This window comes from Macrotis lagotis, chromosome 1 (assembly GCF_037893015.1).
Source record: "Macrotis lagotis isolate mMagLag1 chromosome 1, bilby.v1.9.chrom.fasta, whole genome shotgun sequence".
Lineage (NCBI taxonomy): Eukaryota > Metazoa > Chordata > Mammalia > Peramelemorphia > Peramelidae > Macrotis > Macrotis lagotis.
Genome location: NC_133658.1, coordinates 600,340,859 through 600,367,537, shown reverse-complemented (window position 1 = coordinate 600,367,537; position 26,679 = coordinate 600,340,859). Strand labels below are relative to the sequence as shown.

At 39.2% G+C, this 26,679-nt stretch overlaps 1 protein-coding gene across 15 annotated transcripts in view; it reads right to left on the bottom strand.

The window, feature by feature from the left end:
- Positions 1 to 26,679, bottom strand: part of BIN1 (bridging integrator 1) — a 128,327-nt gene that overhangs the window by 66,747 nt on the left and 34,901 nt on the right. The window contains exon 1 of one of the 15 annotated variants that reach the window (XM_074214942.1): positions 931 to 993. The exons of the other annotated variants lie outside the window; for them this stretch is intronic. Within the exon in view, the coding sequence (XP_074071043.1) occupies positions 931 to 948 (18 nt within the window). The 5' untranslated portion in view covers positions 949 to 993. Of the gene's footprint in view, positions 1 to 930; positions 994 to 26,679 lie in introns of those variants that run through there. 15 annotated transcript variants of the gene reach the window in all.

Genomic DNA, 26,679 nt, shown 5'->3' with positions numbered 1-26,679 from the left:
AGTCCACTATCCAATCGAAACCACTTCCTCAACAGCTTCTCTTACCGTCTTCACCTGGGGAAGCCCCTATCAGAATTCAGAGTTCTGATATATAAATTTTTGCCTTATCATGCTTGGACTCACCCAGGCCTCCAAGAAATCTTTTCATTCTGGCCCTATATGTACTCCTCTTTTTTTCCTTACCCCTTCCCATCAACCTATGGATGTTTTGTCTTCCCTCATTTGAACATAAGCTCCATGAGAGCAGGACCTGTCGTGCTTATTTAGATAAGCTCTTCCAAAAGTATTTATATCCCCTGGACTTAGTGCAGTATCCAGCACACAGTAATCTCAATAAATACCTTATTGATATCCTGTCTTTTTGATTCCAAAACCAATCAGTACCTTACCTACTTCAATTAAGTTACTTGCCCAGTGTCACATAGGAATCAGAGATGGGAGTTGACTCTAATCCCCTGAACAAAGTAAGTAATCCTTTCATTATACCATCCATTTAATTCAATCTAATGGCAAAATATTTATGAAATATCTACAATGTGCAAAGCATTGGTCTAAGAGATAGAAATACAGACACAAAAATTAAACATTTCCTGTTTTGAAGGAATGTACCATCAAATGGAGTACATAAATACATAAGTAAATAGCCAATTTCCCCAATTCACCAACACCCCTCTCTCCACCAAGACATCATCTCTCAACTGATGATGAGAAGAAAAAAGAAAACACCTTGAGGGCCCAGCTCTCAGGAATGACAATCCAACAAAGAGTTAAGACAGACCTAAACACTCCATCCTTAGGTACCCACCTCATTCACCCATTCAGTCTTTAAAAAACAGTTCATAAAGATTCTTTCTCTGTCCATCACACATTACAAACCCATATACTAAGAAAACCAGATAATCTCTGAGGTCACCAGAGAGAGTCACCAACCTTTAGCATCTTTAGCATACCCTCTCCAAATGACTTGTATCTGAACACCTTGGACAAGACAGTAAAACAGAGACACTGAATTCTGCACTCAAACTGTTATTTACTGATAAAAAGTCATCACTTCCCCTCCCCAGGGGAAGGATGTCAACTCAGACAGGTCTGTGGTCAAAGGGGACCACAGAAACACAGTGGCGCATACTCAAGAGACTGACAAAGAAACTAACAGATTTGCCCACACTCTATTCACCCAAAACATACCATGGGGACATATGGCAGATATTTTTTCAAAAGATATCCTGCTATGAACAACTATGACTACTATGTATTAGCCACTGTAATTAAAAGAGTCTAAGCTCAAAAGTCATGAGACCTGGGTTCTAGACATTAGTCTCTGTCATTAATTAGGGAGATAAGATAGTTGGAAGATCATCTAGCCCTAATTCCCTCATTTTTATGGCTGAGGAGACTGAAGTCCAGGGACTTTAAATGACTTGCCCAAGGTCACTTCCCACCAATTATGTTAAGTGGCAGGATCAGGAATCCTGCCAAAGTCCTCTGGCTCCAAATCCAACAAGCTCTTCAAGCACAAGACCACAGCTAACCTTGGGCAAATCATTTCTACCCTAGAGACTCATTGGATCTTAGAATTGCAAGGTAGCTTAGAGATCATATAACTCAAGATTTCTTAGCCTAGGATAGTTTTCAGGTCTCTATGAACTTGGATGGGAAAAAAATTAAATGAACATTTTCATTCACCTCTAAATCACTTCCATTGTGAAGGTAGGCAACAAAGTACTATTCTAAGAAGCTTAGCCAGGCTGCCAAAAGGGACCATGATATAAAAAAGGTTAAGTATCCCTGCTCTCATCCAAGCCTCTCCTTTTATAGAGGAGGAAATTAAGATGAAATGACACCCAACATCCCACATCTCAAAGGTAGTAGAACTGAAAATTGAACTTGGGTTTTGTAACTTGCATTTTCTACTCTACCTGAGATATGTGTATGCTCCGCATGCATCACATCTCTGAATTCATATCAGAGGTTGAGTGTTTGTGGGAAGCAGGGCTGGTACTATACAACAGAGAATGTAAAAGTCTAGGTTAGGAGTTGGGAAACCTGGGTTCCAGTCTTCCATCTGCCATTGGAATACCAAAAAATCCTATACAAGAAACTTTCTGAATCTCTGTTTCCTCAGCTAGAAAATGAGCATAGTAATAATGCTGCCTGTCTATCTCATGGATTTGTCATGAAGTCCTGTGAAATAACGTATATGGAAGAACTTCAAAGTGTCAGACAAATGAAACCCAGTTTTTTCATCCGTAAAATTATGGGAATTGAATTCATTTCCAACTTTGAAAACTCCTATGATAAGTTATAAAAGCTCTGATTCTCTGTGGCTAAAGTCTCTGGTTGTCTAAGGCTGTTTACATCCATGTAATTTTATAAAATATATTGAATTTTCAGAGTTGGAAGGGGCTTTGGAAAGTCATCAAGTCTAACTCTCATAATTTTACAGATGAGGACTCTGAGGTGACCCTTGTTTGTCTGTAAAAATTCAGAGCCTGAATATTTGGCCTGGGAAATTAGGCCCTACAACTTCATTCCTCCTTATACTCAACCTCTCATTTTTTTTCCATTCTTTTTATTATTTTAGAAGAAAAGGAGAGAGATGGTAAGACTGGTTATTCCTCAGCAGTTATAGTGAATTGTTGAGGATCAAAGGAAGAAAAACTCCTGAAGTAGCAGTGACTTTCAATTATCTAGGTTCTCCTACTCTACAGTGAGGGTGAGGGATTTTATGACAAACCTAGAATCTAGTCAAGAGAAAGGGTAGAGAAGTAGGGCTTTCTGGAAAGGCTCAAAGAAGACCAGCAGAAGGGAGAACTAGAAGAGACCTCCTTACCATGTACTGTTTATCATATTTTTTTAAACTATCTCTTGCGTCTAATTTCTGACTCTTTCATAGAAACCTATCCTTAATCACTATCCTTAATCACTAATCCTCATCTGACTGAAGCCTGAATCTTCCTGCCTAAATCTCTTTTCCCAGCATCTTGTTTTATCCCCTGAGCCCTAGAGAGTCACATAAACACTAGAAGGCAGTGATCCCTAGTAGAAAATTTAGATATTTGCAGTATTATGTAGCAGACTAGTTCAACCCCCATCATTTGACAAAGGTCAGAAAAAGGCCCAGAAATATGAAGAACTTGCTCAAGTCATACAGTGCATTTCTATCAGATTTTGGAAAAGAACACTGTCTCTCAATTTCCAGATTAGCATCTTTTTAAAATCACACTCCCCCAGGGTTTTCTCTTTGGGAATGAACTAAAAAAATAAACATTTCTACACAAGGACTGTAGCAATTAAAATTTAAAGCATTTATTAAGTGCCTTACTTTATTCCAAAGACAAAAAAAAATTAGTTCCTGCCCTCAAGGAGCTTATATTCTATTAGGGTACACCCAAGGATGTGGTGGGTTTTATAGCTAAAATGAAGTTAGTACAGATTAGATATGAAGACTACTGTCATCCCTCTCAGACCTAAAAATATTTTTAGGCTTATAAATAAACCATCCTATGGTATCCCTTCCCCAACACTGGGCAACATGTCTGAATGGCATGCCTTTATTAAGCACCTACTCTGTGTCCACAATAGAAAACAGTTTATAATTTAATCAAGGAAAGAAAGACAAAGATATATGCAACAGAGCGATATAAATCATGGTAAAGAAATTAAATGCTCTATGACTGATGGAAGTAAGAGAGGTCCATGGAAAATATAATAAAACAAGAATGTGATAGAACATCTCATTACCATGAGAAATGATGAAAATGGAGACTACAGGGAGACAGGGAAAGACTTATAAACTGATACAAAATGAAATAGGCTGAATATACAAAATTACTACAGCCGTGTAAATGGAAAGAATAATAAAAAAATTGCTGAACACCATGTAATTATAAAGATCAAGCTTGACCTTGAAAATAAGATATGCTAAAGCACCTCCATATAAATGATGGTATGGAAATATAATGGAATGTGATTGTACCACAAGATTGTACAAAAGGGATGATTTCAAATAAACCAAATAAGACTTCTACTAACTGATATAAGGTAGAGAGTAGAGACAAGAGAAGAGTTTATCTAAGAACAATTACAAAGAAAAACAACTTTGAAAAAATTAAGAATTGACAAATTCAATGACCATCCAGGATATCAGAGGGATGGTGAGAGGCATACATATTTTTCAACCTCCTGACAGAGAAGGATAGATTCAGGGTGCAAAATGAGATGGATATTTTCAGATGTGGACACAATAGAGAAATTTGCTTTGCTCACAAGATTCTGTTTACAAGGATTTTTTCTTTTTTTCTTTCAATGAATTGGGCACAGAGGAGACAAAATCTAAAAAGATTTTAAATTTAAAAGAAAAAAGCACACCTCCCTCCTTTCTCTGCAGAAGCAGAAGACTATAGATATGGAACACTGCATAAGCTGTTACACTTATCTGTTGTGTTGGTTTTGCTGAGCTGTTTTTTTTTTCTTTTTCAGACATGAAGGATAGCTCTGTGGATTAGAGAGGGGGGAAGGGACATGTTGGAAAGGTAAAGCAATATAAAAGCCAAAGTTATCAATAATCTTCAAAAAACAACACAAAGGTGTTTGGGACTGGTATCTAGAAATAACTATGATGCAAAAAAAAAAATAAAGATATCAATAAGCCTTCTTTCTTAAGAAAAAAAAGTCATTACTCATAAAAGTCCTTGAATGAAACAAGACAAACTGGTCCTTGAAAGGAAGACAGATTTGAAGGAGGGGAGGGAGGCAGAGGAAACAGGGAACAAAGGTGAGGAGCCCAAAAAAGAGCCTGAACCATCGTAGAAGCAAGCAAAGTGAGGAGACCAGATTTGCTACAAAATTGTGAAGTAGCTGGAGAGTCTTCCAGCTGATACCCAAGGCTAGTCCAGGGTAGAGAGCTGATAAGTTTTGTCCAACTGTGCCCTCTGTTCTAATGGTGACCTGCTGAGTGTTTGGCTCAAGAACAGAAGATCACTTCCTACTACAGACCAGCAGATGTTACTGTCCTATAGCCACAAGAGAACCAAAGCAACTGAGGGTCTCACCTTTCCCAGAACCTTGGTCCTCAACCCTGACCTAGACTCCAGGCTCCGGTTCAATGGTTTGACTGCCAGCATATTGGTCAATCCCTGCTAAAAGCTCTGGCATTGGCATCCTTTCACCAGGTCAGACCCAGCTTTTGCTCCTTGCCAATTCCCATCTGACCCACTCCTTTCATCTCCTTCCCTCAAGTTCACCAAAGGAAGAGGATAAAATGAATCTGCCCCCACTTAGAACATGGAGAAGAATGAAAAGGGAGTTTTACCTGCTGGGCCAGCACTTAGACCTTTTCTAAACTCAGAGACAAACAGAAAGTTAACCCCTCATTGTATCTGTCTTTTTCATCTAAAAATATTTTCTAAATACCATAGAGGACTGTTAAGGAGTCCCCTGAATTTCTCTTTTTGAGTTGCCATAGTTTCCATAACTAGCAAAACAGAAGCTTTTATATGACTCAGCAAGCTTCTAATGGATAGAGTAGATAGAGCACCGACCTGGAGTCCTGAGGACATGAGTTAAAATCTGGTCTCATATACTTGACACTAGCTGTGTGACTTTGGGCCAGTCACTTAACCCTGATTGCCTGAAATCCAGGGCCATCTCCAGTCATCCTGATTCATATCTGGCCACTGGACCCAAATGGCTCTAGAGGAAAAAGTGAGGCTGGTGACTCAGCACAGTACTGCCTCACTCAAATCCAATTCACACATGCATGCCATAGCATCACCTTCCTAATAACACGGTCTTCAAGAATGAAGGACAAACATCATTATCATCATCATCATCATCAATTTGCACTTGCTTTGTGCAATTCTTGTCCTCTAGGAGCTTACTTTCTATTGGGTAAGGATGTTCAACAGATATACAGATCAGTACAGTAAGAGGAAAAGTGAGGAAGGAATACTAACAACTGAAGAGAATCAAGGAAGAGTCCACAGATGAGGAGGTAGTTCCTTGAACTAAAGGAAGCCAAAGATTCAGAAAGCAGAGAGGAGAATGAGGAAGGACATTTCAGAGATGGAGAGAGGGGACAGAGGCTTCAGAATACTGTACTAGTTTAGGTGAAAGTAATTGATAGCCCATACCAAAGTGGAAGCCAAGTGATAGTGAGAAGAAGAGGGGTATGAGAAATAGAAGAGATAGTGGAGGCAGAAAGTTTACAGGATGGAAAGCAGTAGTAATCTGAAAGAGAAGATGATAATAATGATAGCAACAGAAGTAACATAGACACAGCCCTTTAAAATTTGCAAAGCACTTAATGTGAATTATTGAATTTGATCCTCACAGAAATCCTATGAGGGAGGCATAATTATTTTCCCTCCTTATTGATAAAGAAAATGAAGCTGAGAGAAAGTTAAGTAATTTTACCAGGATCACTTTGATAGTAAGAAAGGGTTTGGAATCAGATTCTAATTCAGGCCTTTGAAAAAACTTACAATCTCTGATCATCAAAATAAGGGCAGATGATGAATGCTGCCCCTATTCCTGACAAACAGATGATGAACTAAGTATGCAAAATTAGTCACATATTTTTTATTTAATTTTGTTTAAATTATATTTATTTTATTTTATTTGGGAGGAAGATTCACAAGCAAGGAAGGAGGATTGTATGGTAGGAAGATTTTGGCAGAAGTTATGAATGAATGGAAGAGAGGCTAGAGCCAAGGAGAACAATTAAGAATCTCTTGCTATGATGTGATAATGTCTTGCCTTGGCACTGGCATTAAGAACAGAAAGGAAGAAATGGATGAGAGACATTTTGCAAAAAGGTCTTAGTGATGCATTAGATATAGGGGATGAAACAAGGAAAAAAACTCAGATTCTTCCTTTAGGAGGGTTAGATTAATCTCCCTGCATGCCTAGTACTGGTCTGTTTACATTTGGAAAAGGGAGGGGTATGCCCAGCTTCTAAATGCTCTCAGTTTCATTGGTCTCCTAGGTCCCACTGTAGAAACAAGTCAACCCAGGTAGGAGTAGGCTGGGAGACTTCTTTGAGCAAAGGTCTAAGAAGGTCCCCAGTTAGCCCCAATTTTATCCCATCTTTCTCCTCTCATCAAAATTAGCTATTTTGATCATTTAGCGAACATGAAGATTTTGAGAAGAGTTGTCATCTGCTTTCCTTTTTTACGAATTTCCCCTTTTATGGTCAAAACTTCCATTTGAGTTCCAAGGTATTTGATATTATACTAAAGCATCAGGATTTAATGTGCTATTTGTCTGCAAAGTTAACTGCATAGGTTAGGTATCTTTTTGTTGGGGCATCTTTTAATCCAAAGGAATGAATCTATAATGGTGTTATTGCAAGTATATTCATGCAGGGATGCTTTGGGAGACACAAGAAGGGAGATGCCTTCCTAGACCTTCTCAATATTCAGTCAGAGAGGCGGGCTATTCCCCTAGAGCCCAACTGTTTTTGTGTCATGGAGCCCCTTTGTCAGTCTGATGAATCCTGTGTGCCACTTCTCAGAATAATATTTGTAAATGCATAAAGTAAAAAGAACAGTATAAGGAATTGTTTCATCTAAGCTCATAGAGCCCCTGAAATCTATCCACAACCCCTTGGGGATCCATAAACCACAGATTAAGAATCCCTGACCTAGATATGTCAGGTCCTAAGTCTGGCACTGATGATCAATGAAGAAAACTAAGAAGAGAAATGGAGAAATGAAAGTAAAGGCTGGGAAGTTGGGGAAAAAAATGATTCATTTTCCCTTACAAGTCTCCCTCTGCTCTTTGAGGTCTATAACAGCCTTAATTTCAAGGGATCATAAAGGAACTAGAAAGAGAAAGTTTCTTGTTAGGAAAGTGCCCAAGATCTGTCCCAGTGAACTCAATGGAAGAGAAAAAAGTAAAAGCACAAAGCCAAGCAGCTCCTCACCAGGAAACCAACAAATCACCCCGCTTCAGGGACAACTCAATTTGATGAGCATCAGGTTTTCTCTTAAAATCTCCAAAAAGAGCCAGGTGGCAGCAAGATGATTCCTTGAGAAAGATAAATCCTGTAGCACTGAGCTCAGGAGATAGCCAAAGACAACATTCACCCATATGAGTATGAGAGAAAACACAAAGGCTCAATGTGTGCATAAACACACTTCACCTACATGAATATAGTATTTTAAATCACTTTTTTTTGCTTGCATTATATTTCAATGGCTTCTTACAATGGCCCCACAAGGCAGACAAGCAGGGATGATATTATAGCTTCATTTTACAGATGAGGAGGCTGAGAAAAACAAAATGTTTTGCCCAAGGTCACAAAGCAATTTAGTGGCAGAAGGACGACTACTGGAACCCAAGTCTCCCTGACCTTGATCCAGGAATCCAGATACCATGCCATATCAAAACAAAGCCTGCTTCACACATAAAAAATTCAACCCCCAACACCATTGTATCCATGCTTTCATATGCATGTATATAAAGAGCCAATTCAGATATAATAGAAAGTGCAGTGGACTGGGGTTTAAAACCTGGGTTTAGAAACTAGGGTGGCTACTTCTATCCCTTTCCCATTCTGGCAGGTCCTCAGGTTCCTCATCTGAAAAAGAAAACCTTTTACTAGATTGGGGACTCAACCTACAGTCTGTGATTTTTCTTTTATTTTGTTTTTTAATAAGTATTTCAATGTAACTGATTTCCTTTGAAATCCTCTAATTTTATTTTATGCACTTAGAAATGTTATTCTGAAAAGTCCAAAAGATCCATTCCAATGCTTAATGTCCTGATTCTCTGATAAGCTTAGATTCATACTCTAACAGGAAAACATATAAAGGAAAAGAAAGCTAGAAGCTATTTCCCATCATCTGAACTGATTTTCTTAGTTCCTTTCTTCCCTTGGTTTCCCCTTTTTTTTCCCCAGTTTCTGTTTCTTGCTTGTTACTTGTCTCTGTTAATGTCTGCATTTCTTCACCTCATTGTGTGGCCCAGACAGTAACTGAATGTAGACCTTTTCCTTACTTGGGCAACTGAGTCTAGTCACCTCCCTTAGTTTCCCCCTTCACAGATTTCACAGTCCAGCTATGGAGACCACCCAAAGTTCATAATGCTTGTGGAGATTAAGGAGGGGAGATTCACAAAACAGAAGGGAAGGGCTAGATATTTAAGCAAGAGACTTGAGTTTTCATCACTAGTTCCCTTTTCTGATTCCCCTTGGAAGCCAAAGAATTTCATTACCAAGATCTGCCAGACTGTCCCCTTGGGTAGGGGTGGGGGATTGGGGGAACAAATTTGCTGATATGAATAAAGTCATCAGCCCCCAGCTCAGCACAGAAGTCTATTGTTCTCCGAGTCCTCTAAGGGCTGAGTTAGCCACAGGACTGAGCTCCGGGAGACTGCCTCTCTCAGCCTCTTTGCTTCCCTGTAAGATATATATAAATCTGGCTACACTCCTCTTTTCTTTCAGGCAATGTAAAAAGGAGCATACAAAGAGTCTCTGCTAATCCCAGTCCCATCTCTTAACAGCCTGGTCATCTTTCTGCCCATAAACCAGTTGGGTTGACTTAAATATTTCTACTGAACTTCTTTGAAAATCTCCCTCCAAGTTCAATGATTAGAACATAAGAAGTGTCACCAGCATTACTCCAACCCTCTTTAGATCTTGGCAGTAAGAATTCTGTCTCTGAAGGAGGATAAATGACTTGAGGGAAGAGGGAAGAAACTTCCTCACAGATATTAAATGATCCCCAAACACCCTAAACAGAGAAGCAAAATACATGGACCTGGATCTTGTGCCCAAGATACCCTTGACAAAACTGTAAAGAAGTAATACCAAGTATTCTTTTTTTCTGAACCTTTTCCCCATCAACAGTGGACCCCCTCTTATCCATCTTCAGGTCAATAATTATTCCATCATTAGACATGTCTCCCATTATGCCTTAACAATTTTCAAAAATATTTATTTATTAAAAGCAATTACCCTCTTGAAATAGTTTTCCTTAATAGTAGCTTAGTGGAAATTCATTCAACAAACATTTCCTGAAGAAAAGGAAAGCTGGCAAGAATTAGGAGGGCAATTAGCTCCATGAGAACAATGTTAAATGTGAATGATCACTTGTTGTAATGGATTTTTGCCAGAATAAGTGGGACCTGGTTTTAATACTATCAACAATATTAATGCAAAATGACATGCTGAGGCAACAGAATATACAAGGAATTGTTAAACAGTGGGTCCTTGTCTTCACTGAGGTAGGGAGGGGGTATTCATGCATTCTAATATAAAGGTATTAGGAGTCAGTAAGTAGAACCTAAATACCACTCTTCCCCCCCACCACCACCAAGGGTGGGGTACAGTGCCAAAGGAATTCAAGTGACTGCTTCAGGCTAAGATTAGCAAGGAACAGTTCACAAAAGGACCCTTTCCTTAGAGAGAAAAAGATGGGGGAAAGAATCTCAAGACTGGCAAATGGGCTAAGAACATGTAGAAATGAGACAGTGGAGAACTGAGTAGTAAGGAGAGGTAAGAGACAGGACTGGATAGAAGTGGAAGAGAGATTACATAAAGTCTTGAACAGCTTGTTAAATAGATTAAATTGATAACCTTTTAAATAGATCTGGTATCATTTCCTTGCTCTAAAATCTTCAGAAATGTCCTACTGCTTACTGATTGAATTGCCTGGGATTCAAAGTCCTCCATTAAAGGAGGACTGGTAGCACAGTAGTTCAAGTACCAGCACTGGAGGTACTCTGAGTTCAAATCGGGCCTCAGATACTCAATATTTACTAATTGTCCAACCTTGAGCAAGTCACTTAACCCTGATTGCCTCAGGGTCACCTCCAATCATCCTGATTCATTGGGCCAATGCACCCAAATGGTTCAAGAGGAGAAAATGAAACTGAAAAACAGAGATGCTATTTATTACTCAAATCCAATTCACTTGCTTCTCAGAGCATCACCTCCCTGATATCATGGTCTTTGAGAATGAAGGACAAGCATCATCATCATCATCAGAGGACACCACCCATCCTTTTCTGCCTTAACACAGAATGTCCTCCAGGTATTCTATACTCTAGACAAGTGAGTGTGCCTTTGCTTACATTGTTCCCTATCCCCTGAATGATTTCTCTCTCCATTCCTTGAAGCCCTTCTAAAATATCATCTCCTCCATTGTTACATATTAGTCAGGTCTCACATCTGCACTTTATTATGTAGCAAAATTATCTCGAGTCCTACAGTTATTTGTGAATTTACAGAACCCCCCCCCCCCCCCGTGGGTTCCATTTTCTATCCACTAGCTTGGTACTTCATACACATCTGTTAGGCTGAATTTCATTTCTATCAGAATGAAACAAAGAGATATAAAAGCCAGAAGAGAGCAAGCCAAAAAACACTCAATTATTTGACTGGGTTAGAATCAGAATCCTGTATTGATGTATCCAAGAAATTAATCTTGAGTCAACAAGAATTTATTATGCACTTATTTTGTCCCAGGTGCTTTGCTAAGAGCTAAGTATATACATATACTTATATAAGTGAATAATTAAAAGGGAAAAGTCCCTGCCCTCAAAGAACTTCCATTCTGATGGAAGAAGTGATATGTCTCAAACAAAGTAGGATAGTCAGGGGAATTAGTCCTAGATCTGGAGGAGACTGAAAAAGTAACTTCCTCCTTTAACACACCAAGAAACTGAGGCCCAAGAAGGTAAAATGATCACTCAGATCATTAACAGAAATCTGGAACTAGAACCTAGACCTTCCCTCCTGACTCCCAGACTATATCACCGTATCACTGCCTCTTTCTTGGAGTACTCTACTCACAGACCAGTACAGTTTTCATGGGGTCATCAGATATGAGAAATAGTACACACCAACTTGCTCCTTCTGTCTTCCTCAGGGCATCACTCTACCCCATGGGATTAGCATCTTCAGCAAGTTTTATTTTTGAGTTGTTTTAGGCTTAGATCACTAACAGAGGACAAAGGGGGAAGATGGTAACAGGTGATGAGGACCAGACATTTTCCTAATGAACAGAAAAGTTACAGAGTCATCTCTTATGAAAGAAAGCCAAGTTCTGCAGGTGGAGAGAAATAGAAAATGAGAAAGGGAAGACTGGGGGGCAGATGATGACAGGTGTCAGACTGAGAAGACTAAGCACTTTTTACCAATAACTCTTCCCAATCTCATTTCAGAAAGTCTTGAGAGAAAATAAAAAAGTGACCTGACCCACTTTATTAAGATACTGTCACAAGACAGAGATCAAAGCCAGTCCTTAAAATTTCAAAATATTTTAGTTGATTCACCTCTCCTTGCTGGCTCCCACATCCCCACCCCTGACTGGCAGCTCCTTTCATGTTCTCTCCCTCTTCCCTTGACTTCTCATAGCTTTAATGAAGCCTTCCCATCTTCTTCCTATAGGAGGAGGTCTATCATGCTCATCTGGCACTTGGCATCTTCTGTTCTATATCATCCTTTCGCCTAGACTGCCTGGAGAAGAAGCTGGTATTGTAGATGAAATGCTCTAAGTTAGATTTTAGAACTGCCCAATTATGAAGATGATTAGGTGAGCGAATGGGTGACCAAGGGAACTTCTACAGCATTTAGACAGGGGGCTATGGTACAATGACTTCCACAGCACCCGGCTGTGTCACACCAAAGGAATAGAAACACACCTTCCACTTTTCTCTCCCTGTGACAAAGAGCAGTGAAAAGGAGCAAAGACTCCCAATATGAAGCTTCAGCATTGTGTGCAGAAGGAAAGAACCCTGTTTTGGAGTGAGAGGACTCAAGCTAGTTACTACAACTTGTGTGATCCTGGGCAAATCACTTTACTTTTCTAGGGATGCAGGACACAGGAAATGACTTCTGTTGGACTTAAAGGCCAGACCCTCTGAGACAGGAAAGATTAGTGCATAGTTCATTAGTGCTGGCAGGGCCACTCCTTGGAGAACTTACCTGTGACTTGCATATTGGAGAATACCTGGAGCCAGGTGCACTCCCCAAGTGCCACCCTTGTCCAACCCACTATTGAAATACATTTAAGTAAGGGCTCCTGGAAAAAAAAAAGACCTTTTTTATCCTTTCCTCTTCTTTGAAGAATGGGCACTTTCTCTGTTAGAAACATGTGCCTCTCCGCCTAAGTGACTGAAGAACTATGGCCTCTATTCCATGTGGCTGGACAATGGAGGCAGCTCTGATGGTAGTTTTTCTTTTCTCTCTTACCTTTAGGCAGTTCTGTCTAAAACACAGTTATTCAGCCTCAAGCTCATGGCCCAGGAGGTTCCCTCACTATTTCCCTCAGGCACCTAACTTGGGCCTTTGTTATTCAGGCTGTCCTCAAGCCTCTTACTAACAGCTTGTAGTCTCTTTGAAGAAAAAAGGCTGTGAACTTTGCAAGTTTGTGAAATAGTGAAATAAAAATCCTGAGCTATTTCAACTCCAAGGCTATTGATGAATTCTTCACTTTCACAAGCGTTCTCATTCTCTATTACCAATACCAATTTCTTCCGCAATACTAGGATTCACATTCCTCATCAGCAAAATTATAGGCCTGGGGTGGATTTTTAGGTCAATCAAATATTTACTGAATATTTGCTACTAATCAGGAACTGCACTAAGGGATGAGGGTACAAAGAAAGACAAACATGGGTCTTGTCTTTATGGAACTCACAATTATTAAGTAAAGGGATTGACACAGGCAGACCTATGCCTTAGCAAAATTACTTTGGCAGCTAAGTGGAGGATGGATTGGACTGATGAGAGACTTGAGGCAAAGAGACCAATTATAAGCTACGGTTACAACAAAGCAGGCCATAGGTGATGAGGCATGAACTAGGGGGATGGGGTCATCTCTAAGAAGAGTGAAAAGAAGGGAACAGAGCTGTTGTGAACTTGGTAATGCCAAGATCTGACAACAGTTTTGGCATGTGGATGAAGGCTGGTGAAGAGCCAAGGGTAAGTAACCCCAAGGATCCAAAGCCTGGGACCCTATCACAAATGTACATGTGTAATATTCACTGGACTGTCACAGAAGGGAGTGAGGTAGGAAGGAAGGGTGGAAGAAAATTGGGTAACATAAATATGTAAGTGATTGAATGTTGAAGACCTTTCTTAACATGTAATTGGAAAAATAAAATGAAATGTCAATCAATGTCTGAAACCCTGGGAGGAAGGGAGATGCCCTTGATATTACTGTAATAGAGAAATTTAGAACAACGGTAGGCTTAGAGAGAAAGATGAGTTCAGGTTTAAAAAATAATCCTATGACCTTCACTGAGAATCAGGTTCGAGATCATCTAGGGTGTTCTGCTTTTCCCCAGTTCTAATTCTCCCCAGGGTGGGCTTTAGAGTATGTCTGCATGAATATCAATGTCTCCTACACAGTCTGTTTTTAAAAGGCACACCCACTCTCAGGCCACTCTGTGCCGAAGCACCTGTCCAGAAATGTCAGGGGAGGCTGCCCAAAGGCCAGTGGGTCTCTATGTATCACTGCCTGTCAAAAACTGAGGAAAGCTAAGAATGATGAACCTCACCACCTGTCCTCTCCGGAGCAAGTGTGAGGTCTATTCTCAGACACAGAGTACTCTGGGACCTGATAAAAACCCAAGGCCTGAAATCTAACCCAAAGTTTGGAGCTTAGTCCAAACCCACTCCCGCACCCTTCCCCTGACACCAACCCCGGGAGGACAAGTTAGCCTTCTAGAACAGCTTGTGCAAGATAGAACAGCAGAAAGTCTCAGCCTCCCACACACTGCCCTGGGGGCCCACACACATGGAAATCAGTGCCCCGGACTGAAACAGATAAAATCTAAGAATTCACTTTATAGACTGAGAAACTGAGGTCCAGAGGTAATATAATTTTTTGAGGGCCACCCAGAATCAGGACTTAAATTCCATGACTGTCAAATACTTCCCTTTAATCCAAATCAACAAAGCAGATTTTTTGAAAGATCTTCATGTATCATCTAATCTAACCTCCCAGCCCCAAAGCATGTCACCCCTGGGACAAGGATGACAAGTCTGCTCCAGGGTGTTCCTCTTTTTTCCTTATATGCTTGACTCCTTGATACTTCTATTTAGCACCATTTTTCAATATGCAGGCTGAATAAACTACAACAACCCACATTCCAACATCATATATTATAGAATTCTACCCACAAGTAAGGGCAGGATGAGAGACAATGACTCAAGTCCTGCCCCAGCCCCAAGTACCCACTACTTATTTCCCTTTACTGCTGTCTCAGAACCTTTTGGAAGATCTGAGAATTGAATAGACATGGTAAAGTCCTCAGCAAGCATCCATGTGCTTCTCCCATGTCCCTAAAAGGAAACAAGAAAAATTTCAAGAGAAATCCAAGGCACAATAAATTTCTTGTTGGTTGGTGAATGATTGATATTTTTTTAGTAGAATGGAAGTTCCTTGAGGGTAGGAGACTGTTTTCAGCTTTCTCTAGTCTTAAATGTAACACTTAAGAACTGCTTTTTTGAAAGGAACTTTGCAATGCTTCCACCAAATCAAATCCAATCATTTCCTCCACACCCATCCCTTACAACTAATCAAATCCAACCTTTAAGACTGCAGCTTGAGACACAATTCTTCCAAGGGATATGAATGGGGGAAAAAACTATACTACCTGTAGCAACTGAAAATCTGTTTTAAGAAGGAGATGTTTAACTAATAGTTGCAACTTGAGAGGAATTACCGACTGCCAGAAATGGAAGGGACTTAGTGCCTTGATAATTTAGTCAAACCCCTTTCATTTTAAGGAAAAGAGAACAGGATTAAGGAGAGGGAGAAAAGATGGGCAAAGAGGGAGGAAAAGGGGAAAATTGAGGGGAGACAGGAAGAAAGAATAATAATATGCTTTGCCTAAGAGCTGTCTAAGGCTTGAATCATCCAGAAAGGATATGAACTACCTCAAGTCCCCCATCACTGAAAGTCTTTCCTAACTACTCCAGTCTCTCCCCCCCACCCTTCTCCTAGTTGCAGGAACAGCATTTGCAACCTGGACCACACAATCTAGCCCTTGATTGTATGTTTGAATTGTTTCTAATTATTTCATGTGTGCTAATCCTGTCTCCCTAACCAAACTCAAGAAATGAATTCTCCTTCTCTTGGATCCCTCTTAAGAACCTGTTTAATTGAATGACCTCAAACTTCATATAAAATCAAATAAATAAAATCCTTTTAATCCTTCCTAGGTCAAGAGTCAGAAAAAAAATTCATCCCAGCTGGCCCAGGATGGTCAAGTAAATAAGTATTTTGATCACTGTTAAATTCTACACTAAAACATAAGTGGTTAAAAAAAACTACTAAGGGATCAGAAATGGTTAAAATGAAGAAAAACTTGTTTTGCTCCTTTTCCTACTACCTCCCCTAAATGCCCTTGGGCTTCCATTGCAACCTCAATGATGTGTGGTTCAGTTTCTGGTCATCCTGGCACTGGCAGAACATCCCAACCTAAGACAAAGTCACTAGTGGCACTTATAAAATAGAAACCCCCTGAATTCAGGAATTCAAGGACCTAGGTTCTAGTATCACTTCTGCCATTGGCTGGCTGTGTGGTTTTAGAGGAGTCACCTGAATTTTCTAGGCTTCAATTCATTCATTCATCAAATGAGAGCAGCATCAACCTTATCAAAGGATCAAAGGCTTTAATGGACATGAAGATCAGTACATAGTAAGTTGTAAGAGGGCACAGACATTCTTAACTCTTCGCATCCTCTATCTATGCATAGCACAGTACATTTAGAAACTGCTCAGGAAACAAATGAATAGTATCAAGTATCAAACCAATCAATCAATAAACATTATCAAATGCTTACTATGAGCCAGAATTAGTGTTAATGGCTGGAGATACATGTACAAAGGAAGTTATAAACAGAATAAAAAGGAAATATTTAACTAAGGGAAGGAATTAGAATTAACAGGGTTTAGAAAAGATAGAAGATGGGATTTTAGATGAGACTTAAAGAAAGCCAGAGAGGTCAGTAATTGGAGAGGAGAGAGATTTTCAGGCCTGGGAATATGAGAGGTTAATTTTTAGTATTATTATTATTATTATTAAAAAGAATTCTACAAAAACAAAAATATACTGAGGGGGGGTCTTTGTTCAAAGACAGCCTTAGATCAGCTATAAAGAGAAGTGGTTAAGGGATGGAGAGACTAACCCTCTCCTCTCCCATTAAGCCCAAACTCCTCTGACCACATCAGATAATAAACAAAGTTCTTCAAGGGCTTCTAGCCACTGCTGCTCCCTCACCCCTAGGAGAAGGAATGTCAGATCAATAGCCTTATCTCAACAGGCCCCTCTGCCTTTATAGGTAGGAGGGGAACTCAGTCAGTCACGAAAACTGTGGGACTCTGGTGCCTCTCCCCCATGTGTCTGAGCCTCCCACATTGCTTCTAGTCCAGAAGTTCTCAAAAGGTGGAAATCCACAGAGTAGAAATACGAACCAGTTTGTTTGGGAGTAGGGAGAAGGAAGAAGGCAGAATATGATGACAACACTTATTGAAGTTTAATCTATATTATTATTATCATTATCATTATAATTAACATTTTCTCCATTACTTTCTTAAATTAGACAATCAATGAAGCAATAAACCAAGCTTTGATTTGTAGGATTTTCAAATGAATTGTCTCCAACAATTCTGGTCCAGAAACCAGATCCTTTCAAGTGTCCTTCAAGTCAAAACTATTATTATAACAATTTTAAGATGTTGATTTCTAATATAATAAATACAGGTAAACTATGGCCAATATAAACAAAAGTTCTTGGGAGAAACCTCAATGAGTTTTAAGAGTACAAAGACATCCTTAGATCAAAAAAATTTGAGAACCACAGTTCTGGTCTTATAGATTGATTAATTGTTGATCCATCTAATGGATCTATTTAAGGATAACCTGTTTAATTGAAGGACCTCAAACTCCATATAAATTCAAATAAATAAAATTCTTTTAATCTTTCCTAGATCAAGAGTCAGAAAAAAATTATCCTAGCTGGCCCAGGATGGTCAAGTAGAAAAATTTTTATTGTTGTTCTACACCAAAACGTAAGTGGTTTAAAAAAAACTTAAGGACAAAACCTATATCTTTTTTGTCTTCCTATCCCCATTGCACATTGGTGTCTAATAAATGGTTATTGATTGACTGATCTAAGCAAATATCATTGGGGAGGAAAATATCAAGAATCACCACAATGCAGAGTATGGAAGGGTACTTCATCTCTGGGCTGAAGAATAGGAAAAAAACCTTAAAGATAAATTTGCTGGCAGACAGGAGGAGTCAGAAAGCTTCAACCATCAAGCTAGATGCTTTGTATGGGTAGAATACTGTAGATGTGGGAATGACTAGGCTGGATGGGAAGATCAGAGGAAGAGGGGTCACTAAGAATGCCCAGGCTTCTCAGGGAGCATGAGGGAGGTTGAGGTAGTTTTCCTCCCTATCACCCTTAAGGTCATCTTTCCTATCCCACAGAGAATGAGTGCTAGAATGGGTCAAATCCACTGACTAATTTTTTTTTAATCTTCTCAGAGCATTGTTTCTTTTGGACCATGTTTTTTAATACTCTAATAAAAATAAAAATCTGTCTTCAGGTAAGGTAGCTAAGTTGTACAGTGGCTAGAACCTAGAATCAGGAAGACCTAAATTCAAATCCAACTTCAGATGCATACTGGTGCAACCCTGAGCAAGACACCTGTTTTCTGCCTCAATTTCCTCATCTGTAAAATGGAGACAGGGCAGCTAAGTGGAGCAGGGGATAAATCACCATGCCTGGAGTCAGGAAGACTCATCTTCCTGAGTTCAAATCAGACTTCAGAAACTTTTGAGCTGTGTGTAACCCTTAAAGACATAACTATCTGTCTCAGTTTCCTCCTCTGTAAAAATAGATGAAGGAGGAAATGGCAAACCACTATAGTTATCTTATCCAAGAAAATTCTAAATGGGGTCATGAAGAATTGGACACAACTGAAATGACTCAACTAAAAAAATGGGGGTAAGAATAACATCTACCTCTTTGGGATTTTTTAAAGATAAAATAAAATATTTTAAGTGTTTTGCAAACATCCAAGGGTTTTATAAATGCTAACTATAACCATTAAGCTCCTGAGCTGGTCAAGACAAATCCTGACCTCAATGACCATATAGTCAAATATGATAGACATGGTAAAGTCCTCAGCAAGAATCCATGTGCTTTTCCCATTTCCCTAAAAGGAAACAAGAAAAATTTCCAAAAATTTTTCTCAGCAGGAGGAATCACAGATTCAGAGCTTGAAAGGACCTTAGAGGCCACAGAATTAGTTTTACAAATAAGGGTTATTTGTCCAGGGTCAGATAGCTGTCTGAGGTGAGATGTGACCCCAAGTCCAGTGGAGCCTACAAACCTCATGGTCTCACAATGCCCTCAGAAAGACTTCTTTAGACTCACTTGCTTTCTCTCCACTAAGCACAAAACAAAACTAGAGATTTTTATTCCCCACTTCACAGATAGTCTGGGAATAAATGAGGCAGAAAGAATAAAGTTTGAATGGCTTTAGAACTCAAGCCTCCTGCTGCCAAGCCTTGGTCTCTATGATCAAACTGTGAAAACTAGATAAAAGGAAATGAGTCTGAGTTGCAGAATGAGTTCGAAAGTAAACTCTGCAGGTCCAACAAGGCAGCTCAGGGGTCTGTTAAGGCTGGTTTTCCCTTTTCCTTCAAAAAAATCTTTATCTATGTGAAATGGTTTTAATTAAGACTTCTGCCTGAAGAAAGAGAAGAAAGGAGACTGAGCCCACAATTCTCATCTTAACTCTTTGAATTTAACCTATATGATCCCACACTACCACCTTCCCTTCCTGGGATTGGATTTAGCAGAGTCACGCCCCAATTCTGGGCATGTACATCTCATTCCTTCGTATTTAACTACATGGTCATTGAGGTCAGGATTTGTCTTGACCAGTTCAGGAGCTTAATAAATGTTTGTTGACTGAATGAAAAAAAAATAAAAAAAAACAAAAAAATCCTTATTTTTTTTTTTACATTTCCAAAACCATTCACGGTCTCCTAACCAACGTGAGGATTCTGGGATCTACAAGTCCCACTGGTTAAATTCTTCTACTTCCCTTTCCAATTATTATCTACCCATTTCCCCTGGTGACAGTCAGGAAGTTCCCAAGACCCAAAAGTATAGTTCTTGCTTGTTCCTTGCAGTTAGTTCCTGTATCCAGGGTTTTAAATAGTACCAGCTACTGCCCTATCTACTTTCCAGTGATACAGTATTGCCTCATTAGTAAATTTCTACAAAAAAGATTAAATACTAAGGAAATAATAAGAAAATCCAAGGATAGCAAAAGGAGGCATTGCAAATGACTGGTCACTGAACCACACACATATATCATCAGTTCTCCAGTCTATACTTTTACATTTTCAAAGTATTTTTAAAATCTCTGATCTCCCTTGATCCTCCCAATAACCCTATAAGTTAAAGAGAGCAAGAAATTAATCACTTCAAAGAAAAAAAAACACTCAAAGAAATGCCCAGGGTACTGTCAAAAAATTATTAAATAATAGCAATAATAATAATAACAATTTACACTTATAAAGCCCTTTATAAGGTTAACAAAGCACTTTTAAAATATCATATCTTGTTTTATCCTCAGAACATTCCTGGGAGGTAGATGCCATCATTACATTCATTTTGCAAATAAGGAAACTGAGGGAGGCAATTGTAAAATAATTCCCAAGATCACATAAATAGTAAATGTCTAAGGTTGGATTTGTACTCCTGTCTCTAGGTCCCATGTTCTAACCTCTACAAAACCAAGCTAACTCTGGGCAGATTCTACTAGAATGTAGATCTCCTGACTCTGTTCAGTATTAATTATATATACTACTAAAAATAGTTAACAATGATATGGTACTTAAAATATATTATCCAGACCTTATAATAAACCTGAGAGAGAAGGCCTATAGGTATTCTTATTTCCATTTTATAGAGTCCCCACTATAATGAAGTCATATGCTAAGAAGTGAAATTCAGTTTCAAACCCAGGACCAAACTCTGAGGACCTCAGAGGACTCATAATCCAACCAGATGAAGTGAAAGTTCCTCATCAAGCTGTTTAACTGGGCCTTGAATACTCAACACCTTCCTAACTTCCCAGCCTTCCTCCCTAAGGGCTGGTGGGTAGAGCACTAAACTCTTTCCAACACTTTATTTTATGGAGGGTAGGATCTGGACTCTCCAGTTTACTCTCTACTTACCTTCTACTGCTACTAGGTTTGAACCCGGAGGAATAACTGTCCCTAGGTGGTCCCCCCACACCCAATTCCAGCTTCCTTCTGTGTATTATTTTTGTGTTAAATTGTAAACTCCCTGAGGGCAGGGATTGACTTTCTTTTTTTTTTTCTTATATGTGTCTTCAGGGCTCAAGCACAGAGCCTGATCCATTGGAAGCCCAAAATAAATGTTCATTAAACTGAATTGAACCTTCTACTTTCAGATCAAGTCAACAAGCATTATTAAACTTCTGCTATATGCAAGTCAGGCACTAAACACTAGTGATAACAAGACAAAAACAAAACTTCCTAGGCTTATATTCTACTTGGAATGGTATTCATAAAGTGTCCTAAAATTTACAAACCACTTTGCATACATTGTGGAAGCCACAGAAATTACCTCCATTTACAGAAAAGGAAAACTTAAGTTCAGAGACATCAAGTGACTGGCCCCTGGCACAGAATTAGGAAGGGTCAGGGTTGGGAATCAAACTCGGATCTTCTGGACAACCAAGTCTGGTCATCTACCCACCTGAGAGTAGATGAGCAGTGAAGTTAAATGGGGCTTGAACTCAAGTCTAAAGACCATCCTAGTCACCATCTCCATATTGTGAAAATCATATAGAAGAAAATGGGTTTACAGCTGTAGAAAAAGGTTAGACTTGGGTAGTCCAGGAAGGGAGAGGGGAAATAATTGTGACCACAGTAAAACATCAAACACAGTACCCAAAGGTGCTACAGCAACCTTTGCAAGTATTCTTATCTGCTTGAAGATGTAAAGATTATCAGATTGCCTTCTTTGGGGGATGGGGGGGAGGAGGGAGAAAATTTGTCAAAACCTTACAAAAAATGATAGGTAGAAACTGTTGTATGCAGTTGAAAAAATAAAATATTAATATGAAAAATTAAGAAGACATCTGATTGAAGACCTCCAGTGATATGAAATTCACTTTCTACTAAGGTATTCTATTCTACTTTTAGACAGCTCTAATAAGAGTTTCTTTATACTGAACCACCAACGTTAATGTTATAAGGGATCCTCAGAGACCATCTAATGCTCTTTTCAACTACCCTACACTACCTCTGGGTAGTGATTTCTCTAACTTCACCACCCCATCCCTATCCCCCTGAGTCAGTTCAATCCACCTGATTGCTTCCTAAACTAACCTGATTTCAAACCTCAGGCTCACTGGGCCCAGCCTTGTCTGAGCAGTGGAAACGATAAGAGTTTCTGGGCATAGTTCCACCAGATAACCCTAAATGGAGGCTTGGGGTGGAGAGAGAGTGGCCAGGGAGAGGAGCAGGGCCATCTGTCCTCCTCATTCTGGCTGTGGGAACATTCCCAGTGATTCAATTAACTAGATTTTGGGCAGAGGTCCGAAGCAACCCATTCCCACTACCTTGAAATCCTGTCCACCTTGGAAAAAAACAGGACTGCTCCCCCTCCCCCATCTTAATCTCTAATTAAACTTTCAGGCTAGAGAGGAGCAGGACTGAGCTGGTGTGTTATTTCCTCTCTGTAATCCAACACTGCCCTGCTCCTGGGATTGAGTGGCAGCTCTGCATTAAAGAAATATGAGGGGGAAGGCACACCATACTCTAGTTACTGGCTGGCACGGCAAAGACCATCTTGGGAAGATAGAAGAAGGGGAGGTGGGGGGAGGGAACAACTTTGCACAAGAGGGAGAACTGGGAAGGTTCAATGTGAGGTTTAAGAGAGATGGGAGGGGAAATAAAAGGGGATTCTTACTCCAACACTGATTTGTTGTGAGCCCTAGTCAAATGGCCTCATTTCTCTGTACTTGCTTTCCTCTTCTGTAAAATGGAGAGAATAACCTTTACCCCCCTCTAACTTAAAATGTATTGCTAGACCTGAAAGGAAAGAGATAGAAATGGAAAGGTCAACAGAATTGGAAGGGTTATGGTGATTATTATATGATCAGCCATCTAGAATCTTAAAAACTTGCAAACTGGAAGACATCTGGAATCCAGGGAAAGGGTCTTCTTAATTTGGGGTATATAAAATTGTGGGGGGTTTTTTAATATTTTTAACTATATGTAAGTATAATTGGTTTTCTAGATAACTTCTGAATTTTATGTTTAAAAACATTCTTCTGAAAAGGAGTCCATAGGCTTTACCAGACTGCCAAAGGGGTCATGACATACACATCAAAAAAAAGTAAAGAATCCCCCCTCCCCAGTTTAGATATTAGAAAGTTGTCTTGTCTAACTCCTAGTCTTCCCAGAGAATAGAACAGACCTCTTCTCATCTGGATTAGAATGATAGAGCATTTCACATTTCGGTAAGTGGCTTTCTCCACTACAAGCTCATGAGGAAGAGAGAATAATAATAATTATTATTATTACTATTTTTACTTTACAGATGAGAAACCAGTTCAGAGAAGTGAATTGAGTGACTTTCCCAGAGTCACAGCAATTAGGTGACAAAGATTAGCCTGGAATTCAGGCTGTTTAATGAAATGAGGTGATTTGACTAGGGCTCACAACAAATCAGTGTTGGAGTAAGAATCTCTTTTTATTCCCCGCCCCCCCCCATCTCTCTTAAATCCAACTTCAGTACTCTTTCCACTAGATATACCATATTGTCTCAGAGGTCAATGGGAGAAAACAGATTCCTCAACCTCTCTCAATTGTGTCACACTTTGCTCACCTAACCCTCACAGCAAAACAAAAACAGTCTTACCCTAATTCCTCCTATTTCACAGTTTAAGCCTAGTCTCTACTTGGGGGAAATAAAAAATAGCAGGTCACCAAAGGAATTCAACCTGCTCTTTTCCAATCTAAACTATCTTCATTGTTCTGTTTATTTTGCATGAGGTCTGATTTTTCCAATGGTTTAAACCAACTTTTGGCATCTCTCACTCAAAGTCTTTTATCACTGTTACATTCAACTTGTCTGTGCCACAGGAGTAAGCCGATGGGAGCATCAAATCCACTACAAACAAAATTAGAGTTGAACAGTACCTCAAGTACTCATCTAATCTAGATGTTATCAAATTTATACTCCACAGTGTAGCTGTAAAATTCCAAGTATGGCCAGAACTAGATGAAAATGTAATTGAAAAATGCTAACCAAAATGAATAAACATAAAATAAAATATAAATAATGTTAATTTCTGATTCTCTAAGTCAAAAACTGCTCTTATCTGAGTGAGTTTGATACCACAGATCTAATCCAATGCATCTTTGTTTTGTAGATGAGGAAAATGGGACTCAGATGGGTTAAGTGATTTGCCCAAAGTCAACTAACAATATTGCAACTGAAAGCTAGTATTCCTCCTTCAACAATACTAATAATGCCTGGAGAATTTAACAAAACCCCATCTTACACTAAGAACTTCAGATTCTAAGTCCTTTTTCTTTTAGGTTTTTGCAAGGCAAATGGGGTTAAGTGGCTTGCCCAAAGCCACACAGCTAGGTAATCATTAAGTGCCTGAGACCGAATTTGAACCCAGGTACTCCTGACTCCAAGGCCAGTGCTTTATCCATTATGCCACCTAGCTGCCCCCACTAAGCTACCTAGCCACCCCTCTAAATTCTTTAAGAACAAGGAAACAGGTTTATTTAACTTTGTCTTTCCTTCAGGGCCTACCATATACTTCAACTTACTTGAATAACACGATTTCAATTACTATTCCTGCCACTGTAGAATATAGGTCTGGCAAATTTTCTTGATATGCCCCACTGAAAAATATCATCACCCATTGGCCAACTTCCTGGGGATACTCTAGCTAACCTACCAACAGACACTGGATCCATACTTGAGGATGATCCAGACTCTCAGAAGCTGTCAGAGCCTTTGAATAATCTTTGAGAGGTCATGGTTACTTCCATTTCATGATGGGACAGAGTTCCTACAAAGTCAGTGTTTAACATGTGTTGAATTAACTGGAACCCCCACTAAGGAGGATTCAATCACTGAAGAAAGAGGAAAAAGGGTCTGATGAAAATAAAATAAGAAAAAACTAAAATGGCAAGTTTTAGAATATAAGGCTATAGACACCTTCCCTTTAAGATCACAAGAAATGACATATATCTGTTTTCTCAAACCAACAATAACAGCTGACATTTATACATCACTTTAAGGACTGACAAACACTTTACTTCACTTGATCCTCACAATGATACTAAGAAGTAGGCATTACTAGCCCCATCTTACAGATGAGGAAACTGAGGATCTAAAAGATTAAATGATTTTCCCATCAGTGTCAGATGTAAGATTTGAACCCAGATCTCTCTGGACTACAAATCCAACACTCTTTCCACTACATTATGTTGCCTGTCTACCTAGAGTCCTTGTTTTTTTAATCATTCCCTCTGTAAAGGCCCCAAAGAAAATCTACCATGACTTCTCAGTCTTTTCATTCATCCATACAAGCCTTGGGGGAAAAAAGAGTAACACCTGAAGTCTCTTCTTTAAGTTTTCTTTTCTTTTAACAAGTCTTTTCACTGAGAGTGAAATTTGGTGGTGGAGAAAAGGAATTTTTAAAAAATAGTAGTCAGGAGCAGTAAGGAAGAAGACTCAGAGAACTCAAGTCAAGAGGTCAATACTAAGGTCATGTAGGGTTGAAGTGAAGAAAGAGTAGAACACATGTTGTGGATGACCAACTTCTTACACAAAAAAAAGAAAGCTTGCCACCACTAGTCATGTCAAGAGAGGGTACCAAATCTGCCAAAGACTGATTTGAGGAGAATCAATGCCTTTCTTTTCCTTTCTAGCTTTAAAAAAAAAAACAAACAAACATGTCTTTTCCCATCAGATTGTAAGCTATTTAAAGGCAGGGACTATCATTTGCTTTTTCCTGTGTTTTCCCAGACTTTAAAATCTGGCATATCAGAAGAGCTTAAAAATGTTTACTGTCTGACTCTCCACCTTCCCAAATACTATTCATATTTCAAGGGCCACTGCTTCCATGACACTTTCCATTTCCACTCTTCCCCCCACACTGTCTTTCATTTTCTGAGCTCTTATTCTACTTTCTGCCTAAACCAAACAGTTCAACACAATTATTACAAATTATGCAAAGAACAATATAAAGATTCGTGGTGGGCACTACCAACATATTGCCAGTCGTAAAAAAATCCACACAGATAATCAAGGATTTGTATGATTGGAAAAGGATAAATCAGTCACAAAACAAGAATCAATCAATAAACATATATTAAGCACCTGTATTAAGAGTTAAAAGGCTGTCCTTGACCTCAAGGAGCTCACAGTCTAATGGGGGAGATAACATGGAGACAAATATATGCAAGCAAACTACACACAAGATAAATAGGAAATAATTAACAGAGAAAAAGTATTAGAATTAAGAGATGGGAAAGTGTAAAAGGAGGGATTTGTAATACTTTGAGGTTTTCAAAGAGTTTTATAAATAGGATCTCATTTTATCTTTAATACTATCCTGGGAAGTAGGT